The 27,126-nt window shown below is 32.9% G+C and overlaps 1 protein-coding gene across 5 annotated transcripts in view; it reads left to right on the top strand.

Moving 5' to 3' along the window:
* Nucleotides 1–27,126, top strand: part of LAMA2 (laminin subunit alpha 2) — a 747,833-nt gene that overhangs the window by 425,488 nt on the left and 295,219 nt on the right. For all 5 annotated transcript variants that reach the window (XM_023503203.2, XM_023503202.2, XM_031964285.1 and 2 more), the window contains exon 13: nt 26,065–26,163. In XM_023503203.2, coding sequence (XP_023358971.1) covers nt 26,065–26,163 — 99 coding nt within the window. The remainder of the gene's footprint in view (nt 1–26,064; nt 26,164–27,126) is intronic.

The raw sequence follows: 27,126 nt of genomic DNA, 5'->3' as shown, positions 1-27,126 counted from the left end.
AAACCTTCTGTGAATATCTCTATTCCCAACTCTACTGCCAGATAATTTAAGTGTTGGTATTTTGAAGAGATAAACTATTACTTGATTCATGTTTTTTAAAAGTATAAGAACATAGATTTAAAAGATGACAGAATTTTGGAGGCCATGGCATTTAAGATTGCTTCCAACTCTAAACCTTTGATCATATGATCCATCTGATCTGACTCCTTCATTTTACAGATGAGGAACTGAACCCCAAATGTTTAGTCAAAGATTACACTAGTGGTTAGATAGAGGAGTCAGAGCTCAAACCCACTTTGTTATTATTGTTCAATCATTTTTCAATGGTGTTCGACTCTTTTGACCCTATCTGGGGTTTTCTTGACAAAGATACTAAAGTGGTTTGTAATATCCTTCTCCAACTTATTTTACAAATAAGGAAACCAAAGAAAATAGGGTTAAGTGACTTGCCCAGGATCAGACAACTAGTAAGTTTCTGAGAAGATATTTGAACTCATGAAGATGAGTCTTTGTATTACACCACCTAGCTGCTCACCTTGTTGATATTTTAGAGTTACTAAAGTACTGGGCATGATGACACATACCTGTGATGCTTGCTACAAGAGAGACTGAAATCAAAGGCTCACTTGAATTCTGGAGTTCTGATCTCAAATAGAACTCATTGCACTAAGTCAAGCATCATCGAGGGAACTTTCTTGGAACATGTTCACCAGTCTGCTTAAAAAGAGGAGGGGGTAAAACAACCCAAGTCAGAAAAAAGAACCTAAAGCTTATAAACTAATCAGTAGTGAAATTAATTCATATTTAGTGTCTGAACTTCCAGCCTGGGTGTGATAAGGACATCCAGTCTCAAAATAAATAAAATTAATGAAAATTTTTATTTGCAAATCTCACTACCTTTCATTGATGATTACCTGATGTTAAATATCTCATTAAATTCAAGAAAAAATATTACTTTCCTACAATGTGATAACACTGAGATAAACACTGAAATTCAGAATCAATTACCTCAGTTCAGATGTTTGGCATTATTTAAATGGTTTTAGAGCTTCAAAGAGAACTAAAATGTAACCAAGCTCATTGTTGCTTTTGTGAATAACACGCTTATAATACAATGCAGTATTATTGCATATATATATTGTGCATGTATAAAGATACACATATATACATGTAGATATTCAGACATATATACTATCTAAGCAAAAAATGTCATTTAATCTCCTATTTATTGTGTGCAACCTCAAAATAAACATTTGATTAACTATATTATTTAATTGAAACAATATTTGTGTAGATGGAACTTTTTTATATTGAAGCAGTTGTAATACAGAACATGAATTAAGGAAAAACATTATTATTGTATTATTTTGTAACATTAGGCAAGTAATGTATATATGTATATGTAATACATGTATGTGTAGGTATACAATGCACTTATATGTACATACACATGCATGGTTATAGAATTGTATCTATAATATATATGCATATATACTATATGTGCTGTATATTTATATGTATATATAGGCTATGTGTTTATACATATGTTGATATATGTTTGTATATAAATATAAATATACATGCCTACTATACATATATACACATACATACATAACTCAGGTAATTTTAGAAACAAGTACACAAGATAATACAATAATATTATTTTTTCTAATTCTTGTTCTATACTAGAACTTCTTCAATATTGACAAGTTCCATCAATATAAACATTGTTTCAATTGAATAATGCAGCTAACAAAATATTTATTTCATAATTATATTCAAATAAAAATGTGAAATCAAATGACATTTTTGTTGTTAAACTTTATTGATGTGACCAAATAAAGGCAAATGTTCTCTTTCTTAATTGTGGGACTTGTTTGTTCTAGCTAGAAAATTCAATTACACAGATAGTGCTTGAAAAATTCAGCAAATAAAAAAGCTATGTGATATAATAGAAGACACTTTTTGTGATATAAGATAATGACTTTAAAACTATGGCAAACCAAATGTATATTGGAAAATATGTTCACTGGTTTACAATGAATCACTTGACATTATATACCAATAACTAAAATGGTGTTTCTGGAAACAAAAGGTGCTTAATGCATGTAACCAAATGTAGCATGCATGCCTGAATTGAATTGTTGAAATGAATGAACTACCTCTACCTATTCTTACATAATGTCTTCTGTATCTACCCTCTTCTTCCCATCAGACTGCCACAGCCCTTTTTTAGGCCTTCATTACTTTTTCCTGAAATAATAGAAAAGCTTCTTAATTGGTCCACCTATATTCACCTCTCCTCCTCCAATCCTTCCTCTACACAGCTATCAAATTAGTATTCCCAAAATAGGGTCTGACCTTGATACACCCTCTTTCAAAAATTCGAAAACTCAAAGACTGCCTCTAAGATCAATATACAATTTTCACCCTAGGTTTTAAAGTCCTTCATACTGTAGGTCCAGTTTGCTTTTCCATCTTGATTACATATTGATCTCTTTTCATACTCCTCCCACAGACTGGATTCTTCCTTCCTCATTGAGATTATGCTTCCTTTATTCTCTATACATCTTATCCAGACACACTATAACAATGTGAGTTCCTTTAGGGTAAGATCTGTTTTTGTCTTTCTTTGTACCTCAGGTGTGCATCCCTGAGTTTGTCACACAATGGTGGTGGCAATATTGTTGTTTGTCTATCATTTTCAAAGAGGACCAATGATATTATGAAATGATGTCTTGACTCAAGCTTAAATTGAATTTAAGTGAGATAGAGTTTTAAAGACATCAACCTCACTCTCAGAGTCTTAGAAAGTCTTAAACATCCTCATCTCTCTCATAAGAAATATCAATATCTACTATAAAATTAGAAAATTATTTTTCTTTACTAAGAAGAAATCTATCCTAAACCTTTTTGAAGGTCTAAAGTCAAAGCAACTAAATATTTTGTGTGACAAAATTTTAAATTTTTGTCATTGACTAATAGTTGTAATGAATGAACCACTGGGAAGAGGAAGATTTATAAAGTAATGGGACTATACCTATGATTTCTGTAGTATTTCACCTTGTAGATGAGCAAACTTCTCTACCAGTGCAGGTCAGTACCTCCTTTGAAAGCTACAGTGTTAGAGAACTACCTAATAATCATAGTCATAATTAGTTTTGATATAGTACCTGTTAAGTGCCAGATGCTGTACAAATATTTGCAAATATCTCATTTGATCTTAACAATCCTTGGAAGGAGGTGTTTATTAAACCCATTTTATAGTTGAAGAAACTGAGAAGTTAAATGACATTGGATTACTTGCCATCTAGAGGAGGTGGGGAGGTGGGAGGTAAGGGAGGGGAAAAAATTGGAACATAAGGTTTTGCAAGGGTGAGTGCTGAAAATTATCTATTCATATGTGTTGACAATAAAAAGCTTTAATAAAAAATTTTTAAAAAAGAAGTTAAATACTTAAATGATTTATCCATTGTCATACTGCTGGTAAGGATCTGAGGTCACATTTGAACTCAGGTTTTCCTGATTCTAGAACCAGTTCTAATCTACTCTGCCATCTAATTGTCACAGAGTGTGCATAAGAGTCAGGACTGAGCTTTATCTTTACATTGGCTTTAGATTTAAAAGACTTTGAACTATTACAGAAGTAGATAGACTTTATCTGGTCCAACCCCTTCATTTTAAAGATAAGAAAAAGAACACAGAGAAGTCTTACAGTTATTAAGTAGTGGCAGTTACTGACTTTGTACATCTACTTCACTACTTAATGGGAAATCCACAACTGGAACTCTTCTATCTCCCTTTCTGATACTTTGCCCACTGCAGTTTGCCATTTTGAATTCTTCTAAACAAATCTATAAAGCATTTTAAAGAAAATTTCATAGGTTTTGAAATAAAAAATATACTTTTTTTGTAGATATTCTATTTAGCAACAATCTTTGTACCCACTCAGAGTAGCTATGATAATAGTACAAGGTATATACACATTAAATATTGGCTGAATTTAATTGAAAATTAAAAGTGATTTCTTTTTATTCAGTCAAAATTTCTTTCTTCTAACTTTGATTATTTAATCTTTTTTTTTTTCCATTCTTTGGAGTTCTATAGAATAAAACTAATCACTCTTCCACATGCTAAATAAATCTTATGATATTTTAAAACAACAATTATGTCCTAAGTCTTCACTTTTCCATATCAAATATTTTCATTTCTTTCAATTAGTTCTAATATAATAATATGAAAATCTTGCCATCATTCTGCTTGACTTCATATAGACTAAACTTGTACACTTGATTTGTGAATTTATATGCATCAGTTTGCTCCTCCTATTACAATTTGTTGAATTCATACCATAATTACACCTCATTGATTTTTAATGCTACTTCTGTCATCCATCATATTTCTTACTCCTCTCAATTTGGTGTTATCCACAAATTTAATAATCACACTCTCTAAACCAAAATTCAAGTCTGATAAAAACATCAAAAAGGTTTAGATGTCCCTTCACTTTCTTATTTCATTAATCAATAGTTGATATTCATTCAACTGTATTATTAACCAGTTCATCTTTTCTACCTTCTATATGGAGATAAGTGAAACTGTCAAATATATTGCAGGAATCAAGATCTACTAAGTCCATAGCATTTCCATGTCTAATAGCTATCTAAGAAATGAGGGAAAGAAAAAAGGAAGAAAGGACAAAGAAAAATAAGATTCATTTGACATAATTTAGAAACAATTAGAAATTAGTGTATACTAGCCTCTTTAGTTTTAAAGAGAGAATACAGTACAATGTTAAAATACCTTTCCCTAGTTCCAAGAAGGACAAAATTCAAACCTAGCTCCTTTAATTCCAAATTTAAGGTTCCTTTCATTCTATTCTTCTGGATTTCTTCAATTCTTTGTAATTCTCAAAGACTACCACTAACAATCCAGAGGGAGCAGTTAGAAATTATTTCCAAAGTCTGAGATGTATTTTTCCTTAGGTTATTTAATCTTATTCAGAGACAATATGGTGCCTTATTGGCTTTTTAAAATTTTTTTAAATGTCTCAACTTATTTTATCCTCTATTTCTCTCTTCCGTGTGATTATTTTACCCTAGTCTGAAAATCCTTCTTCTTGATGGAGAGTATGGTAGAGAAACAAGAGTTGAGTAATTCACTTACTTAGTTATCTGTGAATGTTATACAATCTGCTCCTAAACAACAGGTCTATCCCTCCTTTTTCTGATTACTCTGAAAACTGCTTTCTCCCTACTCCCTCCAAAATATGAAAAGGGAAAAAAACCTACTTTTTATCCATTTTAATACTTTCTATTAAGGACATTTTTTTCTTCACTAGGAAAATGTTTCCACTCAACTAGAAAAGCTTAGTGCAAAGCCAGGGATAGTTTATGTCTAATGAAATTTTAAATACTGAGGTAATTAATGATTATAATGATTGAAAGGCTACACAGATGAGTAGGTAAAGACACATCTTTGGAGGCAGGAAGAAATGGGATCAAGCCTTCCCTTGGAGACATATTGGCTGTGGACTCATGAGCACATCACTTATTCTCTCAGTGGCCAGTTCACAACCCTAACATTCTAAAGAACACAAGTTTCTGATCTTTAATCAGTCAGGCAAATTTCTACACAGATCCACAACAACAACAAAAACAATCAGCAACAGCATCATAATTACTTACATAATACATAATTACATCATAATTACATAATTTATGTAGTACTTTGTAGCTTACCATATGTTGACCATGCCACTTGGTAAAACGGGCAGTAGAAACTGAGAGTGGAGCAGAAACCAAAACCAGTTCTACCACATCCTTGACATAACCTTCTCTAGCTTCTACTCAGACTTCTCTTGCTTAATTATCTCATGAGGCAGCCCATTCCATTCTCAAATGACTCTCCTTGTTTAAGAAAAAACAAAAAAGAATTTTTATATTTTACTAGGCCCTGGATATTTTTCATTCATTAGCCTAGCATTCATAATCTGAAGAAACAGAGAATTAAACAGAGAAATTCTTTTAGAGGTTGTTGAGTTATGCAGTAGATGGAGCACTGGGTCTCATATATGGGCTTGAGCATATCACTTAAAATCTGTTTGCCTTGGTTTCCTTAAATGTAAAATAGGGCTAATAATAACCTCTACTTTTCAGGGTTATTATGAGATACTATTAAGGTACTTAACTCAGTGTCTGGCATATAGTAGGCACTTAATAAATGTTTTTCTTTCCTTCTCACTTTCATTGTGAGATCTCATTAATTATTTTAACTTAGTTGCCATATTTCCCTTTATTCTCATATTCTCAGGAATTTAGCCCAATATTTCAACTATTCCTTATATGTTATAGCTTACATTAGCCTCATCAACCCAATCATTCTCCATGGTCACATGTTTCATTTGTCAGTGTCTCATTTATAATTTGGCCTCCTCACTTGAACATAGTAGCCCAGATATGGTTTAACTAGTACAGAGTGAAAAGTAAGATTATGATGAAGTTTGGAACTTTATATGTCTAGTATATAGCCTCTGAGCACATAACTCTTCTACATCTACATCATATTATGAATTTATATTGAACTAAAATGAACTCCATCATCTCTTTTTCAAATGAATTGCTTCTAAGCCTGGTCATTCCCATCCTATATTGATGCAATTGATTTTTTTTAAACTTAAAACTTAACATGTATTGCTATTACAAGTATTTTTTTTTTTTACCAACACAGTGAGAAAATCATAAATCTTGATTTTGCCATTCTGCAATTATCTATGCTTTTTATCTCTGTGGCATTCAGAGTTTTAATAAACATGTCCCTCAAGTGATTTATTAAAAAGAATTTTTAACAGGATAGACTTGAGGATATACCTAGTGACATTCCACTAAAATTTAAATTTGACAGGAAATTTCAGTTGTCATTGCTAAGTACCTTATTATGACTCTATTTAACTGTTTCCTAAGTTCAGATTTTACAATCTTGTCCATAAGAATATTGTGGAAGATGCTATCAAATCTTTATTATTTCCATTTGTCATGAATGACCCATTTTCCTTACCTTATTTTATTGATTGACCTATGAAATAAATACAGAAGTCATGTAATGCAGATAATCTAATCCAAGATAGATTTCATTGCTTAGTTAATCAATAAACTTTTTTTTTTTACATCATATATAAAACATTCCACTTATTGCTATGAGAGAACAGAAAAATATACAAAAATTAGTTTCTGTCATTATAGACCTTTCATTCTAGTTCAGGATAAAAAAATGCATACCCATAAAAAATTATATAACAAATTCTTGGGAATATACCTTAAAAGTATTATCTGGGGAAGAAGGAAGAGTCATCTGTAATAAATATTTTTGAAAGAGTAAATTTAACAATCCTTCTGAAGTAACTTTGCCAATTCCTATTTTATTACCACTCACCTTAGGATTCTAGTGATAAGCTTGATAGTATGGCAGTTTCTTGTACTGTCACTCATGAGCCCCAGTTTTTGATATATTTTCCATTGATTATCAGGCAGTTTGAGATAATTAGCTTTTAGGGAAAGGCATTTTTGAAGGATTTATAGTAACAATAGTTGGTTTAATTAGCATGATAGAAGACTGCCATCCCAACACACACACAAACTAGAAACAATTTGAACATTCACAAATAGAGGAATGGTTAAGTAAATGGCTGAATATATATGTAATGAAATGTCAGGGTACATTTAAGGATGACAAGTATAAAGACTAAAAAAATTTAGAAAGACCTTAATAAAATAATGTGAAGAAGCAATAGCAGAATCAAAATAACACAGAGCACACTAACAGTGGCCATTAGTGAGGGGAAATAGTGTGAGAAAGAATGGGTAGAGAATCCTGATGAAGCCTTTGAAGAAATGACTAAAAAATTCATCTGACATTTTATGCATTAGAATTCATTTAATCAGAAAAAATTGCAGAAAAAGTCCAGTTTTATTAGCATTTAAAATTAAGTTTATAACAACCATTTAAAAATTAAAACAGAAGCTATCAACAGAAGTTTAATAATATAACATTAGTTCCCAGTGTATAATACAATCAGTAGTTGCAGTGAGAATTTGCATAGAAGGTAGAATTTGAACTAGGCTTTGAATATCATTAAAGGGGTGGAGAAAATGGTAAGAAAGTGCACTAATTATTCAGGGTCCTTGAAGATCAGAGAGTATATAAGGAGGAACATTGTAGAAGTTAAGTTGGAAAAATGCATTTTATATCAGGCTGTCTAGAGCCTTGAATTCTAAGTTAAAGAACCAGGACTTTATTATAGGTGATAGATAACTATTAAATGTTTTTTTTTTTTTATTTCATTTACATGATTTCTTGTGATAGTGAAGAAAGCTTATCATGTGAAACAGTATCCTGTTATTTTTCCCCTGAGGCAATTGGAGTTAAGTGACTTGCTCAGGATTGCAGTTTAAAAAATATCAAGTGTCTAAGGTTATATTTGAAGTTAGGTCCTCCTGACTCCAGGGCCAATGCTCTATCCACTGAACCATTTAGCTGCCCCAACAATATCCCTTTTCCTTGCTGATTATACATTGTTTTGGTTAAACCAAGCTAATATGGGATCTTGTCAATTATTTAAGAGCAACATTAAGGGAAACCATTTATATGATTATTCATAATTCCCTTCATAAAAGCCCAGTTGAACTTTTTCTTCCCCGCTTATCTATTATTCAAAGTAAAATGACAGTCAAGAGAGGGAAGAAAATATTATAGGAAAATTAATTTAAGTGTCTGTCATTACAATCTTGTTATATGAATCATTTTGTAATTATCTAGTTTCTCCAATATACCTCTTAGGCCATATTGAATTGTGGGCCTGGCATTTATGAGTGTAGAACGTGTTAATAGGTATTGAAGTCACACAGTTATCTTATCTATAAGTTAATGAAAGACAGATCCTTATACAGATTATATTTAAATGTGAAGATCTTTAAAAAGGCCTCAAATATTGATCTTTATCATTTAATACCAGATCATATTTTCATCTTACATATATTTGAAGCACTTTTAAAATAATAAATGTATTAATGTTTTGTTTTGAATTCATTCAACTTCAAAACTCAAGAAATCAGGGTATTTGTTTTCAACTTTTATGCGAGGCAAAACCACCCTTAATGCAATCTATCTATAACTTAGAGATGTCTTAAGGAGTTGACTTGGGTTTAGACAAGTACAGAGACTTAACTAGTAGATGCATAGCTACTATCAGTGAGATCTTCCTACTTCCATGTCCTTTATTCTACCAGTCACATGAAGCTAAAATGGGAAACAAATGTTAATTTTTTTTTAAATTGAAGGGTATGTTTTTTTTTATTTAAAGTATTTTTTAGGATATGTTATAGAAACTGTACCAATTTGACCATTTTACTCTATATAAGTCTGCAATGACCATGGATTTTTCATAAAAACCACTGTCATTGCAAGATCCCAAAGTGGTATCCAAATCATCAAAGAAATCTTATGTTCTATTTTGAACATGATGTGTAGATCACACATTCTAAGGATATGAATAAGTCATGATATTGTTATGCTAGGTCAGTTAAGCAGAATATTCAACAATGGCCTGAAAGGATTATATATATACACACATATATACATTCCTCTTTCTCAGGATTGTCAGGTTCTCCTGAGGGATTGGAGAGTGTCTAGTTTTTGCCATTGGCACAAGCTCCAATCAGTTGTGTTTGCTCTATTTATGAGATCCATAGCACCTCACTTTAACCTAGGGGTCAGATTATCTTTTTTTTCTTCATATATTCTATTTTATTTTTATTTTTTTATTATTATATCTTTTTATATACAAAAGATATGCATGAGTAATTTTTTCAACATTGACCCTTGCGAAACCTTCTGTTCCAAATTTTCCCCTCTTTCCATCCCCTAGATGGCAGGTAGTCCAATACATGTTAAATATGTTAAATTATATGTTAAATCCATTATATGTGTGCATATCTATACAGTTATCTTGCTGCATAAGAAAAATCGTATCTAGAAAGAAAAAAAACTGAAAAGGAAAATAAAAATGCAAGCAGACAATAACAGAAAAAGTGAAAATGCTATGTTGTGGTCCATACTCAGTTCCCATAGGTCCTCTCTCTGGGTGTAGATAGGCTCTCTTCATCACTGGACACTTGGAGCTGGTTTGAATCATCTCACTGTTGAAGAGAGCCACATCTCTCAGAATTAGTCATTATATAGTCTTGTTGTTGTATATAATGATCTCCTGGTTCTGCTCATTTCACTCGGCATCAGTTCATGTAAGTCTCTCCAGGCATCTCTGAAATCATCCTGTTGGTCTTTTCTTATAGAACAATAATATTCCATAACATTCATATACCATAATTTATTCAGCCATTCTCCACTTGATGGTCATCCACTCAGTTTCGAGTTTCTAAGCACTACATAAAAAGGCTTCCACAAACATTTTTGCACGTGTAGGGCCCTTTTCCTCCTTTAATCTCTCTTTGGGGTATAAACCCAGTAGAAACACTGCTGGATCAAAGGGTATGCACAGTTTGATAACTTTTTGAGCATAGATCCAAATTGCTTTCTAGAAATGCTGGATCCTTTCCAGCATTCCAGTATGAATCCCAACAATGTAGCCAGATTAACTTTACAAAAGGATGTTAACTTCAAAGGTATAGCAAAAACAAACATACAAAAAACTCCACCAAACAGCTAAAGGTGGAAGATAATCCCCCTCTCCATATCATCTCAGTCTCTGGGGAGTAGAGTGGGATTAATTTTACAATTTAACTCATTTCCTATGTGAAATTATCCTAAATTCTAAATCTAAAACTCTGGTGGGCTTGTATTTTAACACCTTGGGTTTTCAGATATTCCTTGGTAGGTTGGCAACAGAATCTAGCCTGGAATTGTGACTCCACAATCACTATGTCTAAAACCTTGAGTCTTAGATCCCATGACCCTGAGAATGAAAAAAAAATTGGAAATGGGAGGGGCAACAGGCCTAAACTCAATCTCATGCTTAGTGCCCATGCTGTCGGTAGAGAGACATTCTCAATCTGATAGTTGTAAAGACACAATCAGTTCTGACAATGCAGTCAATGAAAAAAAGTCTACTCCCACCAGGTGATAAGGGTACCATCTCCTAGAAGCAAAGCACTATTGTCTCTCTTATATATGTGGTAATTTTAGGTAATTTGGCCAACTCCACAGTTGAGTTATAATAGCATCCACAATTTTCAGGCATTCTTGTTTAAAAAGATCATCATCCCGTATTTTCCCTTTAGAGAATAGATGATCTCTCAAATACAGTCTGATTCTCCTCTTTAACGTGCCCATTTCAATCACTCATGTTAGAATCAAGGATTTTTTTTACCTGATCCCTAAAAAACATGATAGATTTGAACTGAGATGAAAGACTTCTAAGATATGGAAGTGGAGGGAAAAAATGAAAGTAGTTTGTTACCATTTTTTAATGGATTCAAACAATTCTTTTTAGAAAGACACTGGTTTTTGCATTTGTTGAAAATTGATTTGACCACACATTAAAAATGTAACAATCGATTACATTATTTTAAATTAATTGCAATGAAAATGCTCATTCCTTATGCTCTCTTATGTGTCTTATGCATGAGCAATGGGTCTGCAGCAAGAGAAATATAGTAAGTCTTTATTCTACCCTCTAATTTCTCCCTTTACAATATGTAGCCCACTAACTAGACATTTATTCTAGGAAATGAATTCTTGTGGAAGACAGATGTTTAAATAATGAAGAAGAACCTGGGAGGGCGTGAACTATAATTTCCATTCAAATAGAAACCAGTAGTGCTTGTATCACCTCTTATTTACACATAATACATCCTCACCAAGAACTATATATTTGATTTCAATTCACTTGCCTTTTATATAAAGAAAGTTAAGTCTCTTTCTCTTTTAAACAAATGGAACTTGGATTGAAATCAAGTTCATCTTCAAGGTGTTTCTATATCAATGTTGTAGATAAGGAAGATACTAGTTTGTCATTTTCTTGGCAGGGAACTTTGTTGAATTCATTTTTAAAAGAGTATTTAGTACAGAATTAAGTTGTATTGAATAAAAAAATCTCATGTATTCACAGCTTTTGGCTATGCTTTATTTGAAGTTGTACATGCATTAATTGATATATTCATAGTCTTGGTAGGGAGGAGGTAGGGCAGATCTAGGATATCACTGGTTTTCCAGTAAGAAAAAAATTCCTCTAATCTCTTCTGTAATTTATAGGCAAACTGTTTCCTGGGACACTGGAAGGTGATTTGCCTAGAGCTTATATATATATATATATATATATATATATATATATATATATCTCAGAAGCAGGCCTTGAACCCATGTCCTCCTGTCTTTGTGTCTCTATTCATTGTTCCCTCTGTACACCTACAATTATATCCACAATTCTTATACTTTGAGAAAGTATTACAGATAATCCATATAGGTGCTACGTGTGAAATATATATTGCATATTAATATCCAACATATTCCCAGATTACTAATTGAATGGTTCTTTAAAATGCAAACACATTAAACAAGAGATGATACCCTGAATAGAGTGTTGTACCTTTAATCAGAAAGACATGAGTTCACCAAAAACCTCAGATACTTACTAGCTGGATAGGTCACTTCTGCTTCATCTTTGCTATTTCCTCATCTGTAAAAATAAGAATATAATAGCATCTATCTCCCATTTTCTATGGCAATAAAATAAGATAATTTTTGTCAAACAAATTGCAAATTTTAATATATTATATGAATGCTAATTATTATTATCAACAATACAAGACAGACAGAAGTTGCAAGGACTTTCTTTTTTGAAAGTCAATTGAAGTTAAGTGACTTGCTCAGGGTCACATAATTAGGAAGTATTAAGTGCCTGTGGTGGAATTTGAACTCAAGTCCAGTGCTTTAGCCACTGAAACATCTAGCTATCCCAATGATTTGTTTTATAAACACAGAAAAGAATCACAAAGCTTCTTAGCTGCTCCCATTTTTTTCTGCTAAGATTGCCCAATTTTAATTTACTACTTGATGAATTCCTGTCACAAAAAAAAGAAAACCTATTAAGCAATGGTGGCAATACTTGAGAGTTTCTTTAATACTCATAAGTATAATTTTTCCATCTGATAACTCTTCTTTGATGTTGTGGTTACTGGTTTTTGTCACTTTTCATATCAGGAATATGATTGAATATCAGGAGATGATTGAAGGGTTGGAAAAACAAGTAATTCATTTATTTGGGTATCAAATTTATGTGGGTGTTCCTGAAAACAAGATAGAGTGTCATAATCATATTAGTTAATTGTATATGATAATCAGTTCAAATATCAAAAAGTAGGTACGGAATAAGTACTAAATAAATACTTATAAAGATCTACATGTTTGAGTCATCTTCCTGTTCAGTTACATTTCTTTGGACCAGCTTGGGTAATAAGTCAGAAGTGGCTTATCCTGGCTTATTCTAAATGGATAGAAAGAGGAGCCAGGAATAGTTCAATTTCTGCAACTAAAGGAGCAAAATGAACTTCAAGGAGAAGTCTGTATTCCTAACCAGGAGTCTATCTAAATCATACTAGAAAAGTGCCCAAGGATTACAGAAAAATATAGAATTTGTCACAGGTGAGATCTCATTAAGTATTATTGATTTATATGATATGTAACTACCTTGAAAATAGTGTCCAAGAAAAGGGTAAGAAAAACATTTAAGAAATACTGAATTTCAAGATATTTTAACTATGCCATTCTCAAAATTTAGCCTAATACCTGTTCTCCAAACTTGAAATTTCATTTTTCATCTTTGCACCTTTACACAGGCAGTTCCCCCATGGTTCTAATTTCTGTCTGGCAGCTAGGTGGCTCAGTTGGTAGAATGCTGAGCCTAAGTTAGAAAGATTCAGCTTCCTGAGTTCAAAACTTGCCTCAGACACTTGTGAACTTAGGTAAGCCCCTTTCTTCTGTTTACCTCAGTTTACTCATCTATAAAATGTAGTGGAGAAGAAAATGGCAAACCACTGCAATATCTTTACCAAGAAAATACCAAATAGGGTCACAGAGTCACAACTGAACTGACCAACAACAATAGCACTCAACAACAACACTTCAGTCTCTTAGAATCCCAAATGTCCTTCAAGGCTTAGACTAGCACAACTTTCCTTAATTCACTTCAATGTTGATGCTCTATCCCTTCAGAACTTACCCTTACTTAAGTCATTTACATGACTTTCTCTTCCACCTAAAAGAATGTAAACTTCTTGAGAGCAAGGATGATCTCATTTTTCTTTGTAATTATAGCATGCATAATTGTATGCTTCAGGAGTATGTAATGGTACAATACAAGAGTACATAATTGTAACTGTATTGACAAGTCTTTGAATTCAGCATCTTCTTGATCTGAATTCATTGTAACTCTAAAGCTTTACAGAAGGAAAATTATGTAGAATTATGTTAGAAAATATTTTGCTTATCTACTTTATAAAAATGTATATAACATTCAAGAGTATTATTGTCCCTGAAAAGGAGATGCCTATGAAGGCATACCATAATCATAATACCATATATCTTATAGGGGAACAGATTTTTTTGTGTGTGTTTTACTGTTCTCTTTGCTTTGGGATATGAAAAAGATGAGTGTGTCTTACCATATTTGTGATACTAAACTGAATTCACTCTATTGGTTCCTCATTGTATATAACCTTTCTGTCTGATTAGAGAGTAACCTGGCAGAACCATTTTCTCCTTTAAGCAAAAACAAATATGATGGTTTATGTGCTGCTTAGTTAAATAATAGTTATGATAATTAATAATAGTAGAGAATAATCTGATTTAAAATGATGTTATGAAAATATTTCAACTCTGTATATTTTGTCTTAGATAGTTAGACCTTTCCTTCACCTTTCAATTCATATTTATTAGGGTAGTAAATAGAGAAAGATAGCAAAAGAATAGCTTACTGCTAGATTATTTTTCATTTCTTCCTCCTCTGTCCTACCTTTAGCCTTTTCTACAGATGAGGAAAAACTAACTTGCCTCATTAAATCTTTAATGCAGTGTATGGAATGAAAGCTATATTATTACATGTGACATCAGGTTATATTGCAGAATAACTGAAAAGTTGCTTGCAAACAAGCTGTTTCTTTCCCCCGGAGGTAGAATTAAAAGAGGTACTCCTGGGAAATAGCTACTTGTGGTGCTATTTTCTTAATTGGGTAAATTTGATGATCATGAAAATGAAGAATTTTAGAGCATTAACTATCTCCAAGAATACATGGGTGCCTTCAAAATTCAAGACCAGAGTTTCCCTGAAGTAATACTTGCCAATAACTATAGGAAAAGAAGTGAAAGGTCAGATTTTCTATGCCATCCATGGAATGCCTTTTCTAAGCAAATTGATTTTCATTTAGAACTAAAAGCAGATACAATTTTCATTGCTGATAAGGATTGTCAAGCTTTTCCAGGTATCATAAGGATTGCTTAAGAGTAAAATGAGTTGAATTATCATTTAGGCAAAGGAAGTTTTGTTTTATTTCTTAATTCAATGTTACCTTCTTTCTAAAAATTATTTTTTTCCCAAAACAACAGCAATAAATTTCTATGTTTATATTGAGAGGCAGAAAGTTAGACTGGGAATTAGGAAGGTATGAGTTCAAATCCTGATTCAGATACTTAATATTTATATAACCCTAAGCAAGTCACTAAGCCATTTTCATCATTAAAAGGTAATAATGGCATATTCTTTATAACAATATAAGAATCAAATGAAATAAAATGTCACTTTTTAAAATCTTAAAGTTTTACATAAATGTCACCTAGTGGTTATTCTTACCACATAATACTCTATCATTATTCTATTATAGAAGTAATATATTTTTGTTCTTGTACACTTGGTCAAAAAAATGAAGTTCACCATAATAATGCTTAGTCACACATATCACATCTGAGTTTTTAATATATTTTTATTTATTCCGTTATATTTTTCCCAATTATATGTAAACAGATTTAACAATTTTTTTTTAAAATTTGAATTCCAAATTATTTCCCTCTCTCTCATACCTAGCCTCCCCTTGATAAGGCAAGCAATTTGATCTCAGTTATACATGTGAAGTCATGCAAAAAATTTCCATATTCCACAATTGATATTTTTAGTACTTTTGTGGCTCTTTTAAAAATCTTTTTTTCATAATTTTCTTCTTTTGGTTTCATTTCTTCCATAATTTTTTCTCTTCCACATTGTGTCCAATTCATCTTTCTGCTTTAAAACTTTGCTTGAAACTGTTTTGGTGTCGTCTTTTTCCAAGTTTGTTCTTGACATTCCTTCTCACTACAACAGTTTTTTATGATCATTTGGTTGTTTTTATTTGCTCATTTTTCTATCCCTTCTTCATTTTGTACTTTATGATAAGTTGGGTATTGGGGGAGAGGAACATTGTCTCAAACTTTTGACTTTTTAGCACTGTTGTCTTCAGAGCTAATTCTAGGAGTCTGAAAGTTTTCATTGCTTCCAAGGTGGTTTGATCTGGGCAATGTGGGTGAGGGGAAATGTGGTCACTGCTATTTTTGTCTTTACCTTTGTCTTTACCCAAGAAGGGCCCCTGATATCTTAGAATTACAATGAATACTGTTTTTTTTAGGGCTCCAGATCCCTTGCAACCAAAAATGATACTGCTCCTCAGGTTTTCCATTCTCTCTTGAGTGAAAGAGCACCTTTCTGCTTTTGAACTGTGTCTTAGAAATGAGTATAGGCAATGGAGTTGCCAGTGTCTAGTTTTCACCCAGTACATATGTCCTCTGTAATCTCTTTCTTAGCAGTTGCCAGGTACTCTTGCCATCTTGAAATTAAGAGTACCTGAATCTTCTATTCCTTTTCTTGCTATCACCTAATCCTACCACTGGTGTTTCATCCACATGGAGTTTGGTTCAGCCTCCATCCCTATCACAGATCTCTCTTCCAGACCTTCTAAATTATTTTAGTCTATAATAATATCTCACTGACCTTTTGTTGGTTTCTGCTGCTGTACATTTCCATTTGAAGCGTTATTTTAAAGTTGTTTGGAGGATATGTTGGGGCATCTCTGCTGAGTAGTTTTTCTACTCAGTCATCCCACCCCCTGAAGTTCAATGTCTGAGTTTTTAATTATAAACTACTTTGGTATCCTAATTGCATTATAGCATGGGGGGCAGCTAGATGTCACAGTGCTTAGAGTATTGGGCCTGGAATCATGAAAACTCATCTTCCTAAATTCAAATCTAGTCTCATACAATTATTAGCTATGTGTCCCTGGGCGATTCACTTAATCCTGTTACCCTCAGGTTCCTCATCTATAAAATGAGTTGAAGATGGAAATGGCAGACCACTCCATTATCTTTGCCAAGAAAACCTCTATTGAGGTCATGAAAAGTCAGGCAAGACTGAAAATGACTAACAGCAATAGCAAAACAAATAAAGTTAGCCTTGGAATCAAGAAGACTTCTCTCTGATACATCATAGCAATGTGATTCTGGGAGAATTGCTTAATCCTAAAATACTTCAGGCTATAAAACGCAGATCAGTTATACAATCTACACTGATAGAGGGAATACCCTCATTATAATTTCCATATTTTACTGAATTCATAGGATTAAAAAAAATCATAGAATTAGGTATAAAAAAGACTTTGAAATTCACCAAATGTGGATCCCTAATTTTGCAGATGAGGAAGCTGAATCACACACACACACACAAATGACTTATCTAAGATCATACAGTCATAAATGAGAGGACTAAGATGCAAACTAAAGGCTTCTGATATTCAAGTGTCATGAATTTTCCTATTTTGGTAACCTCAGTATTTACATATTAATCAAGATACTATCGAAATCTTTGAGTAGCCCTCTATGTTGCTACTGTCCTCTTCTTAGGAAATTATGAAATCACAGAATTTAAGTGTTGGAAAGGATCTCAGAAGCAATCCAGTCCAATTCAGATCTGAAAGGAATTCCCCTTATATCATAGCTGACAATAGTCATCCAGTCTTAGCTTAAGGAGTTCCAATGAAAAGATAATGAATTCCACTTTTAGAAAGTTCTAATTATTAATAAATTTGCTTCTTCCTCCTCCTATTAAGCCTAATTTGGTCTCTCTGCAACAAATACTTAAATGTTTGTTGCCTTGTCCTTAGCACTTTCCTTGTAAACCAACAGAATAAGTCTAATTCCCACCCCCACCCCCAGATACATGAAGAAAATATCATGTCTTTGAGTTTTTGTGCTCCAGGGCAACATCCTCAGTTTCTTTGACTGGTCCTCATATGGCACAGATTCAAAGTCCTTTATCATCCTGTTAAACCTCTTCTATCAATTGATCAATAAGCATTTACCACTTGCCAAGCATTTTGCTAAACACCAGGGATACAAAAAAATGTCAAAAGACAATCTCTGCTTTTAAGGGATTTAAAATCTAAATGAGGAGACCACAAACAAATATTTAAATAAGCTATTTACGGGATAAGTAGGAAATAATTAATAAATAAAAGGCACTATAGGATTAAGAGAGATTGGAAAAAGTTTCACATAGTAGACAGAATTTCAGGTAAGTCTGGGAAGCCCTTAGATGGAAATTATATGAAACCATTTCTCCATCATCACCACAAAAAAATAGTGTGAGAAACTTTTAAATGCCTTTCTGGAATGGAGGTAAACTAAATCCATAGTATGTCTTTACTTTACAGTATATCAGTCAAGTAATTCTGTCAAAAGATTGATAAGTACCTAGAGGCATCTAGAAGGCAAAGTAGAAAGAGTGCTGTGCCTGGAGTCAGGAAGACCTGAATTCAGATCTGCTTTTAAAGAATAGTTTTGTGACCCTAAGCAGCTCTATTGAATTTGTTGCCTCAGTTTATTCATCTGTAAAATGGGGATAATAATAGTACCTACCTCCCATGGGTGATGCAAAAATCAAATGAGATAATAATTGTAAATGTGTGCTAGGCACATAATAAACACTATTTAAATGTTAGCTATCATTATTATCATTGAAAAGGAAATAAAATTAAGCTACTGGTCTCACTTAAAGCTAGGCTGGCTTTTTCTGATCCATTTGTTTTTCTAGGTGTTTATTAACCGTCATTTTTTTTTTTAATTAACCATCATTTTAGCAATGCATTCTAGAAGCTTGACAGGAATTGATGTTAGCTCTTTGACCTATCTCAACGTTACTTAATAATTAGCTTACGTTTGCAGATTCCATTCTCTATTTTTTTGAAAAATCAAGATAGTATTTGTCTTCTTCAAACCAGTGGTAGCTGTCCTATTTATCATACTCTTTCATATATTACTGACAATATCTAAGAAGTCATATCTGACAATTCTGTCCATTCTCAAGAATGCAATCTGGAGCTAGTGATTTAAATCCACCAAAGGCAGATAGATGCTGTATTTAACTTGGGTATCAGGTCTCTATTAGCCTTTTATGTTCTGTCCTTTATAGCTCATAAGTCATTTTCATTGGCAGAGAAACCAGGAGCAAAGTAAACATTAACTTTAATCTGCCTTCTCTCCATCATCTCATTATCCTTTTCCTCCCTGAATTAGCCTTTTCCCCAATACAGCTAATAACAAACAAATTTCTTGCTGAAATTAGCTTATTTCTCCAAACTCAATTCATAATGATCTTCAGCACTCCTGACAAGACTGTCATGCTTTCACTTATCATACATCATCTTCCTTTGCTTCCATCTCCTGGCCTTTTAAAAAAAAATCTAAGTTACTTGATGAGATTCCTCTGTGTCTGTGTATCTTTGAACTACATTTATTTTTCTTCTTCATTATGATAGTTTTTGTTGTTGTTGTGCTTCAGAAATTATTATTTAGTTTCTCATGAATCAACAAATATCTATTAAGCCCCTACTATGTACAAGTGAACTTTTTGAGGACAGGAATTATTTTTGTCTTTCTTTGAATTCCCGGCATTCGGCACAGTGCCTGGTACATAGTAAGGGTTTAATAAATACTTGTTGACTGACCAGCAATAAAAGTACAAAGAATGAGATCAACTCTACTTCCAAGTACTTTAAATTCTAAGACAACAGCTTACATTTTAGTCTTATTGTATCCATATTATTTTACTTTGTAGGAAGCTACCCAGTCTTACTCTGAACCATTTGAAATCTGCTGCCTCCAAATCTGAGATGACTGACAATTTTCTGTTTTTCCTTTCCTTTCTGAGAAGTTATAAAATTCAGTGAATCATCTTCTCAAGAATCTTTATTTCCACTCCAGCAATCACTTCTTCCTTTTTTGAGAATCCATAATGAAAATTTACTTTTTAAAAGAAGAAATCACTAGAATCATTAAATCACTAGCTGTTTTGCATTAAACAGATATTTCTAACTTATGTACTATAACACACACACACACACACACACACACACACAGACACACCTGATGCATTTGTGCATTGGATAACTCCACATTATCTTGATTGGTTCTCATCATCCTCTCTCCTGGTGATTTAATCAAGTCTGGTACATGTTTACACACCAAAGATTTTTGTCTCATAAACATAAATGTTTGACAAGAACAATAGTAATAAGGAGATGAGGTTAAGCTGTAGATATTTTTATATAGCTGTAGCACCAAGTCCATCTTCTAAATAGTACTTCTACCACAGTTTTAGTTATCACAGACACACAGTCCTTCTATTCCTGAATTTTCTCAGGTATCCATTGCAATTAAAGTCATATTTCTTAAAAAATCTATCTTTAAAACATCATTGAATGACTATGGAATACTCATCAGTGTAGTGACCAATCTTGACTTTAAACTTCTCCCTCAGTGAGAAGTAAAAGAAAATAGATGAAGAAAGAGGCCTAAGTATGCAGACAAGGTAAAAAGGTAGATTTCTTTTACTTGAATGAATGTATTTACTACAAAGCAAATTTTTAAAGGAGGATACAGGGAATCCTTTGGAATTGGAAATATTTTTAAAAGCATGAACAAAACAGTTAAAATTAAATAAATTGTTATAACCAACAGGTGATATGTCTTCACTCAATTGTTGCTTCAAGATACCTCATATACATTAGGGTGAATTTTGTTCTTTAGCTAGCATTCTTTACCTTTGATCTGTATTGTGCTAGTAAGCTTGAAAACTCATCTGTGTGCATATATGTATCTATGTGTATTTTTCAGTTTGAGCTATAGAAACACTGAATTACCTTTTATCTTTATAAAAGCAGTGCTTTTTAAAGATCCACTTTCTCTTGTTCAGACCATTCTCACTTAGTAATAACTTGGGATCTGATTCAGAATAGTCTACAGGACTAACAGTGAACATGTACAAGAATCAATCGAATGTTAATTAACTGGTTATTGTGTGCCCAACACTGTAATCTGTAGGGAATACCCAAGAATAAGATGTGATTCCTACCCTAAAAGACTTATCAGTGTAGTTGAGGAAAGAAAACTAATATTAATGAAATAATTAGAAAATAAAATATAAAATTGTATGCTTTTGTTACCAGGAGTTTCCAGATAGAATGGTTAACCTGTCTAACAGTTAATGAGACTTGAATTAAACATAAAAGATTGTGTAGAATTTGAGTAGTTGGAGAACAATTAAACATAACATTCTACTAAGGGAGACTAGAGCAAGAAATGTCTCATATTTGAGGGAAAGTAAAGAAAGTGATCTAACTGTAGAAATGGGTCTATGTAGGTGTTTAGTGAGAAATAAGTTAAGATAAGAAAGCAAAATCCAGGAATGGAGAGTCTTGAAAACTGGTCAAAAAAAAAATTGAGAGTAGGGGGTAGCTAGGTAGTACAGTGGATAGAGGACCAGCTCTAAAGTCAGGAGGACCTGAGTTCAAATCTGGTCTCAGACACTTAACACATCCTAGCTGTGTGATCCTAGACAAGTCACTTAACCCCAATTGCCTCAGCAAAAACAAAACAAACAAACAAAAAAACTTGAGAATAGATCTTGCAAGCAAAGGAAGCCACCTGTAGATTCATTATTAGGTGAGAAGACATGTTTTTATACATCCAATAAGCAGAAAGTCCACAGCCTGTGAAATCAGTTTAAAGGATTAGAATCACACAGATAAAAAAATAATGATATCTAGATTAGTGCTCTAACAATGGGGAATTTTACATTTTACAAGGGAAAAACTGATAGGACTTAGTGATAATTTGGATACAGAAAATATAGTTTGATTTGTGAATTTCACAAATAGTTTTAAGCATTTATTAAGCAAAGCACTCTGTTTCATGCTGTGGGGAAATATAAAATGCAACAAAACATAAAACCCACTCTCAGGGGTCTTAAGGACTAGGAAGATAGATGATACGTATATTTTCATAAAAGGCAAAATGTAATGAGTGCCATAGTAAAGGTTTAAGAAAAAGGATTAGCATAAAGTTAGGAGAGAGAACTGCTGAATGGGGAGAATTTAAAAAAGCTTCCTTAAAGAAATGTTTGTTCAATTTAATTGAATTGGGGTTATTTGAATGGTGATCAGAGAGGCCAGTAGAGGCAAGTGAAGATCTGAGAGTGCTGTGTATTTTATGAAGGAAGGAGAAAATTAGGGCAGGAGAGTGAGAGGAATAAGAATGAGAAATGATAGTGGTGGGATCCAGATTCTAAAGGAGGCAGAAAGAGGAAGACCAAGAGAACCGCCATTTTAGAGACAGAGTTATTACTCTGATCCTAGAATAAAAGATTAAGGGTAAAAAAAGACTAATTCTCTAAAATATAATAGCTGTCATTTATTTGCTAAACTAAGTGCTTTGCAGCATTTTATAAATATGATTTTATTTGATGCTTATGAAGATGAAGAAACTGAGGCTGTGAGGGGGAGTGACTTGTCCACTAAAGTAAAACTATTAAGTGTCACATACAAGCTTTGGATCTAGTTTTATTCTGATGACAAATACACAGCCCTTTTCCATTATATCATGAGCCATCTTTGGCATTTTATTTTATTTGCTATCTTATAGCTTCAAGAGATTCAGTAAAATAGCAATTTGTTTTTGCTATTATTTAGTAGTATCCAACACTTGATAACCCCATATTGAGCTTTCTTGGAAAAGATGCTGGGTTAGTTTGTAGTTTTTTTTTCTCCAGCTCATTTTATGGAAGAGGAAACTGAGGCAAACAGTGCCCAGGATCACACAGCTAGTAAGTATTTGAAGCCAGATTTGAACTCAGGAAAAGGAGTCTTTCCTGACTCCAGGCCTAACTCCCTACCCTCTGGGTTATTAATTGACTATAGGAATTTATTAATACTTATTTAAATTCAAAATAATCTAATGGTTTAGTTCACTAGAAGCTCAAAATTTTTGTGTAAAACTATTCTTTCCACCTTCGCCCAACACACTACCAAGAATTTTTTAAAAGTCTTTTAAGAACAGCTTTAAAGTTCTCTTTCCCAATACATCATTATTGAGCAAGAATGCTCAGCCGATTGAACAAGTTTGAAATTTGGGAGGCTTGTACTAATAGAACTGAACTTTTCATAAAGGGTCTCCCCTCATTACTCACAGTAATGCTGAGTGCAACCATCCCAGCAGATATTTATCACTTTCGATACAGTAGAAAATTACAGTAGCAACAGTTTTCTGAAGAACAGAGAAAGAAAGATATTGTCTGATTTTGAGAGCCACATTAGAACTTCATATAATGAGCTCTCAGAATCCCACTGCAGCATATTGTTGTTTTTTTACAGTGTAAAAGTCCCTTTAAATAAGCTATAAAGTACTATATAGCAGTCTCGGTAGATCAGCATTGAGGCTCTCCCCCTTCCACCCAGGGAGTGACTTTGGTCAGTAGCATATATTAGAAAGTCAGCGAGGCAACTATCATAGATCTCTGTCTCTGAGAAGAGCATGAAACAAACCCTAGAATACAAATCAGCTCCATTTTGTCAACAGCTATCTTGACTGTGTTGTGCTGAAATAAACAAAGCTACAGTTTAGCATTTGCTTGAAATTTTGTCTCCCATGATTACAGTTTGGATTACTGTCCTAAATTTTTTTGTTGATGGTGGAATTGTTTTCTTTAGAATAAGGTCATTGTCAGAGTAGAAGAGAGAAAAAAAAGGGGGGCGGGGCAAGTGTACAGCAACTGGCATGGTTGTCAAGGGCAAGGGAAACATTAAAAAGCATTTGAAGGGGACAAAATCATGTTTATTCGAATTAAACTCTTTCCACTATGGTAGAGGAGAAGATATCTTCCCTTTCTATTTTTTGATGGAAGATTTTTATAATATAAAATTCACTGCTGCATTTTCAGACTTTCTTGACCTCTAGTATTTCCCAGCTTGTGATCTATGTAAGCTGCCTGTTGAGTGGGTAGACTGATGTTTTCCTTGAATAAATGTATCCATACAGAGATGAAGCAGTGACCCTCAGGAATCGATAGAATTCTTCTTCTTGTACCCCAGTGTTAACACAAACAGTTCTCTGATAGGAAATTCCAAAACCCAATCTGTGGAATAATGAGAGCAAGAAGATCTGTGTTCTTTTTTTTTTTTTTTAAGCATTTAACTTATTTCAACAATTCTCTGATTTCAGAAAAAATAATACATTTTATTTACTTATTTGTATATATAACACACTCATACATATATATATATATATGTATCTCATAATTGGAATTGTTCAATAGAGTTCACATAAATTATTTTCATCGACATTTCTAACTTCCTCATTCATCTTTTTTTCAAAATATTTACTTGAAATAATTAAATATTTTTAAAGAAAATTAAAACATTTTCATAGCCACCTACTAACTTTTGTACAAAGCTATGATAATAACTTTTATATAACATTTTAAACTTAGTAAAATACTTTATAGATAATCTCATTTTTGTCTCACAAAAACCCTGAGATACAAATTCCATTATTATCCCCATTTAGCAGATGAGTACACTGAGACAAGTGACTTGGAAAAGCATGAGGTTATATCTAAACTCCAGTTTTCCTGCCTCCGGATCTAGTGCTCTAACCACTGTGCCACCTATATGGGATTATAGATTTAGAATTGGAAGGGAGCTTGGAGGTTACCTATTTAACCTTCTTATTTTATAGATGAGGAAATGAGAATCCACATTCTCACTCAAGATGGTAAATAATAGAGTTAGGATTCAGTTCACTATACAATGCTGCTTATATCAGAAAAACTCAGCAAAGGAGAAAAGTAACTAACTGGAGGTTCTTTTCATTTAGCATACTCAGCCAAGTAACTACTTAAATTTCTTTACTATATTTTAAATTCCTGAGGCTGGGGACTAAACATAATTTCATCTTTGTATCTATAGCTTTTAGCACCATCTTGGTATATAATGTATATTTATAATAAAGTTTATGTTAGATTATTGTTACTATTAATAATAATAAGCTTAATGCAGGATCATAATCTGCAACTCTTGCTGCTGCACTGTTTGACCTCAGAAGTTCTAAGTTACAGCATGGATAAAGATTATGTGTCTAAATCCAACATCAGTATAATAGTAGAGTGTGTAAGGGGGTACTGCGCACCAAGCTGCTTAAGGAAGGATAGACTAATCTACATTGAGAGCCAAGCATGCCTTCCAGCTGTTGTATCAGTCTTGAAAGAGGCCACTGTTCTATTAACATAAGCAAAAAAAAAAAAAAAAGACAGTATTAATTTGAAGTTTCATGTACAATCATTTTTTAAAATATACTATGTTATGGAAATGCTTGTTGCATTCAATAAATTAAAAATTAAAACAAAGATCTATAGTTCCTACCTTTATTGTTGTTGGGTAATTTCACAATTCTTTGTGACCCCATTTGGAGTTTTCTTGCCAAAGATACTGGAATGGTTTTCCATTTCTTTCTCTAGCTGATTTTACAGATGAGAAAACTGGGGCAAAAACGATTTGCCCAGGGACTTGCTCAGGGTCACACAGATTTAAGTGTCTGAAGTAGTCACTGAACTCGGGAAGATGATTCCTGATTCCAAATCCAACACTATCTGCTTTCTTTGTATAGAGCAAAAACTTAATAAATGTTTTATTCTTTCATTTCTTACAGGTGACAGCAGCTGGAGGACAATTGAAATTTACTATTTCTTATGACCTCATAGGAGAAGATGATCTTGAAAATGTGCTGCAACTTATGATCATACTAGAGGTAAAGACACTGTGTGCCACTGAGGGGACATAACTGTTTTCTATCAGCTCATTTAGTAGTTAGATAATTATCTTATGTTAATTGTAACTTGATATGAAGTTGCAAAAAGAAATCACATGCTTGATGAAAGTTGGTTTTTCCCCTTCTTGTATATCTCTATGACACAGACCTAAGATGCTGGGCATATAAAGTCCTCCTTGTAACAAAAGATCTTTAGGCTAAGACATGTGGCAGTTGACAAATTAGAGTCATTAAAACTCTATGACAGTTTTTTTGTGAGGACTCAAGTGTTAGTTACAGTGTCTGAGCAAAATCTGATTTGAATAATAACATTATTCCCTTCTAACTTCTTTTGATTCTTTCTGTTTGGACCCTTCAGTTTCTGAACTGAACTGTGCTAAAGTCAATGAAAAGTGAGGTTGACCATTGGGATTCCCCAGAAAAGATTTGACTGCTAATATTGTTAACTGAGTGTGATGAATGTAGGTAGTCTATTGTAGTCCTCAATGATAAAGCCATTTGTCAACTTATAAAAGAGTGTTCTGGAGCTAGCTTGAACTAGCTAATTATTAATTTTTTTTAGCATAAGCACTTACTCTTTAAAAATCACCATAAGTCATGGCTTGATTTACTGTTTTGTTGATTATCTAGACTTAAGAAATTGATGTAAAATGTCAATAATGCAAAGTGAACTTAAAAGTTATCATGTGTATTTTTTTAAGAGTTGGCTGTTAAACATTTCCCATCAGTTCACTAGGCTTAGATACCCCCCAGCTCTGCTGTACACATAGTATTCAGAACTGAAAAACACTTCCAAGTCCTTATTTTATAGATAAGATACCAAAGGGAAGTAATTTGCCCATCCAAGCTCATCTGAATTCAAAGAGAGCTCTTTCCCATTATATCAAATTATTTCTATATACCTTCCTTCTTTTACTCCACATATATTTGGACATAGAATTA

Source organism: Sarcophilus harrisii, chromosome 4 (genome assembly GCF_902635505.1).
Source record: "Sarcophilus harrisii chromosome 4, mSarHar1.11, whole genome shotgun sequence".
NCBI classification, from domain to species: Eukaryota; Metazoa; Chordata; class Mammalia; order Dasyuromorphia; family Dasyuridae; genus Sarcophilus; species Sarcophilus harrisii.
The sequence above is the reverse complement of the archived record's forward strand: the minus strand, read 5'-3'. Positions and strand labels throughout refer to the sequence as shown.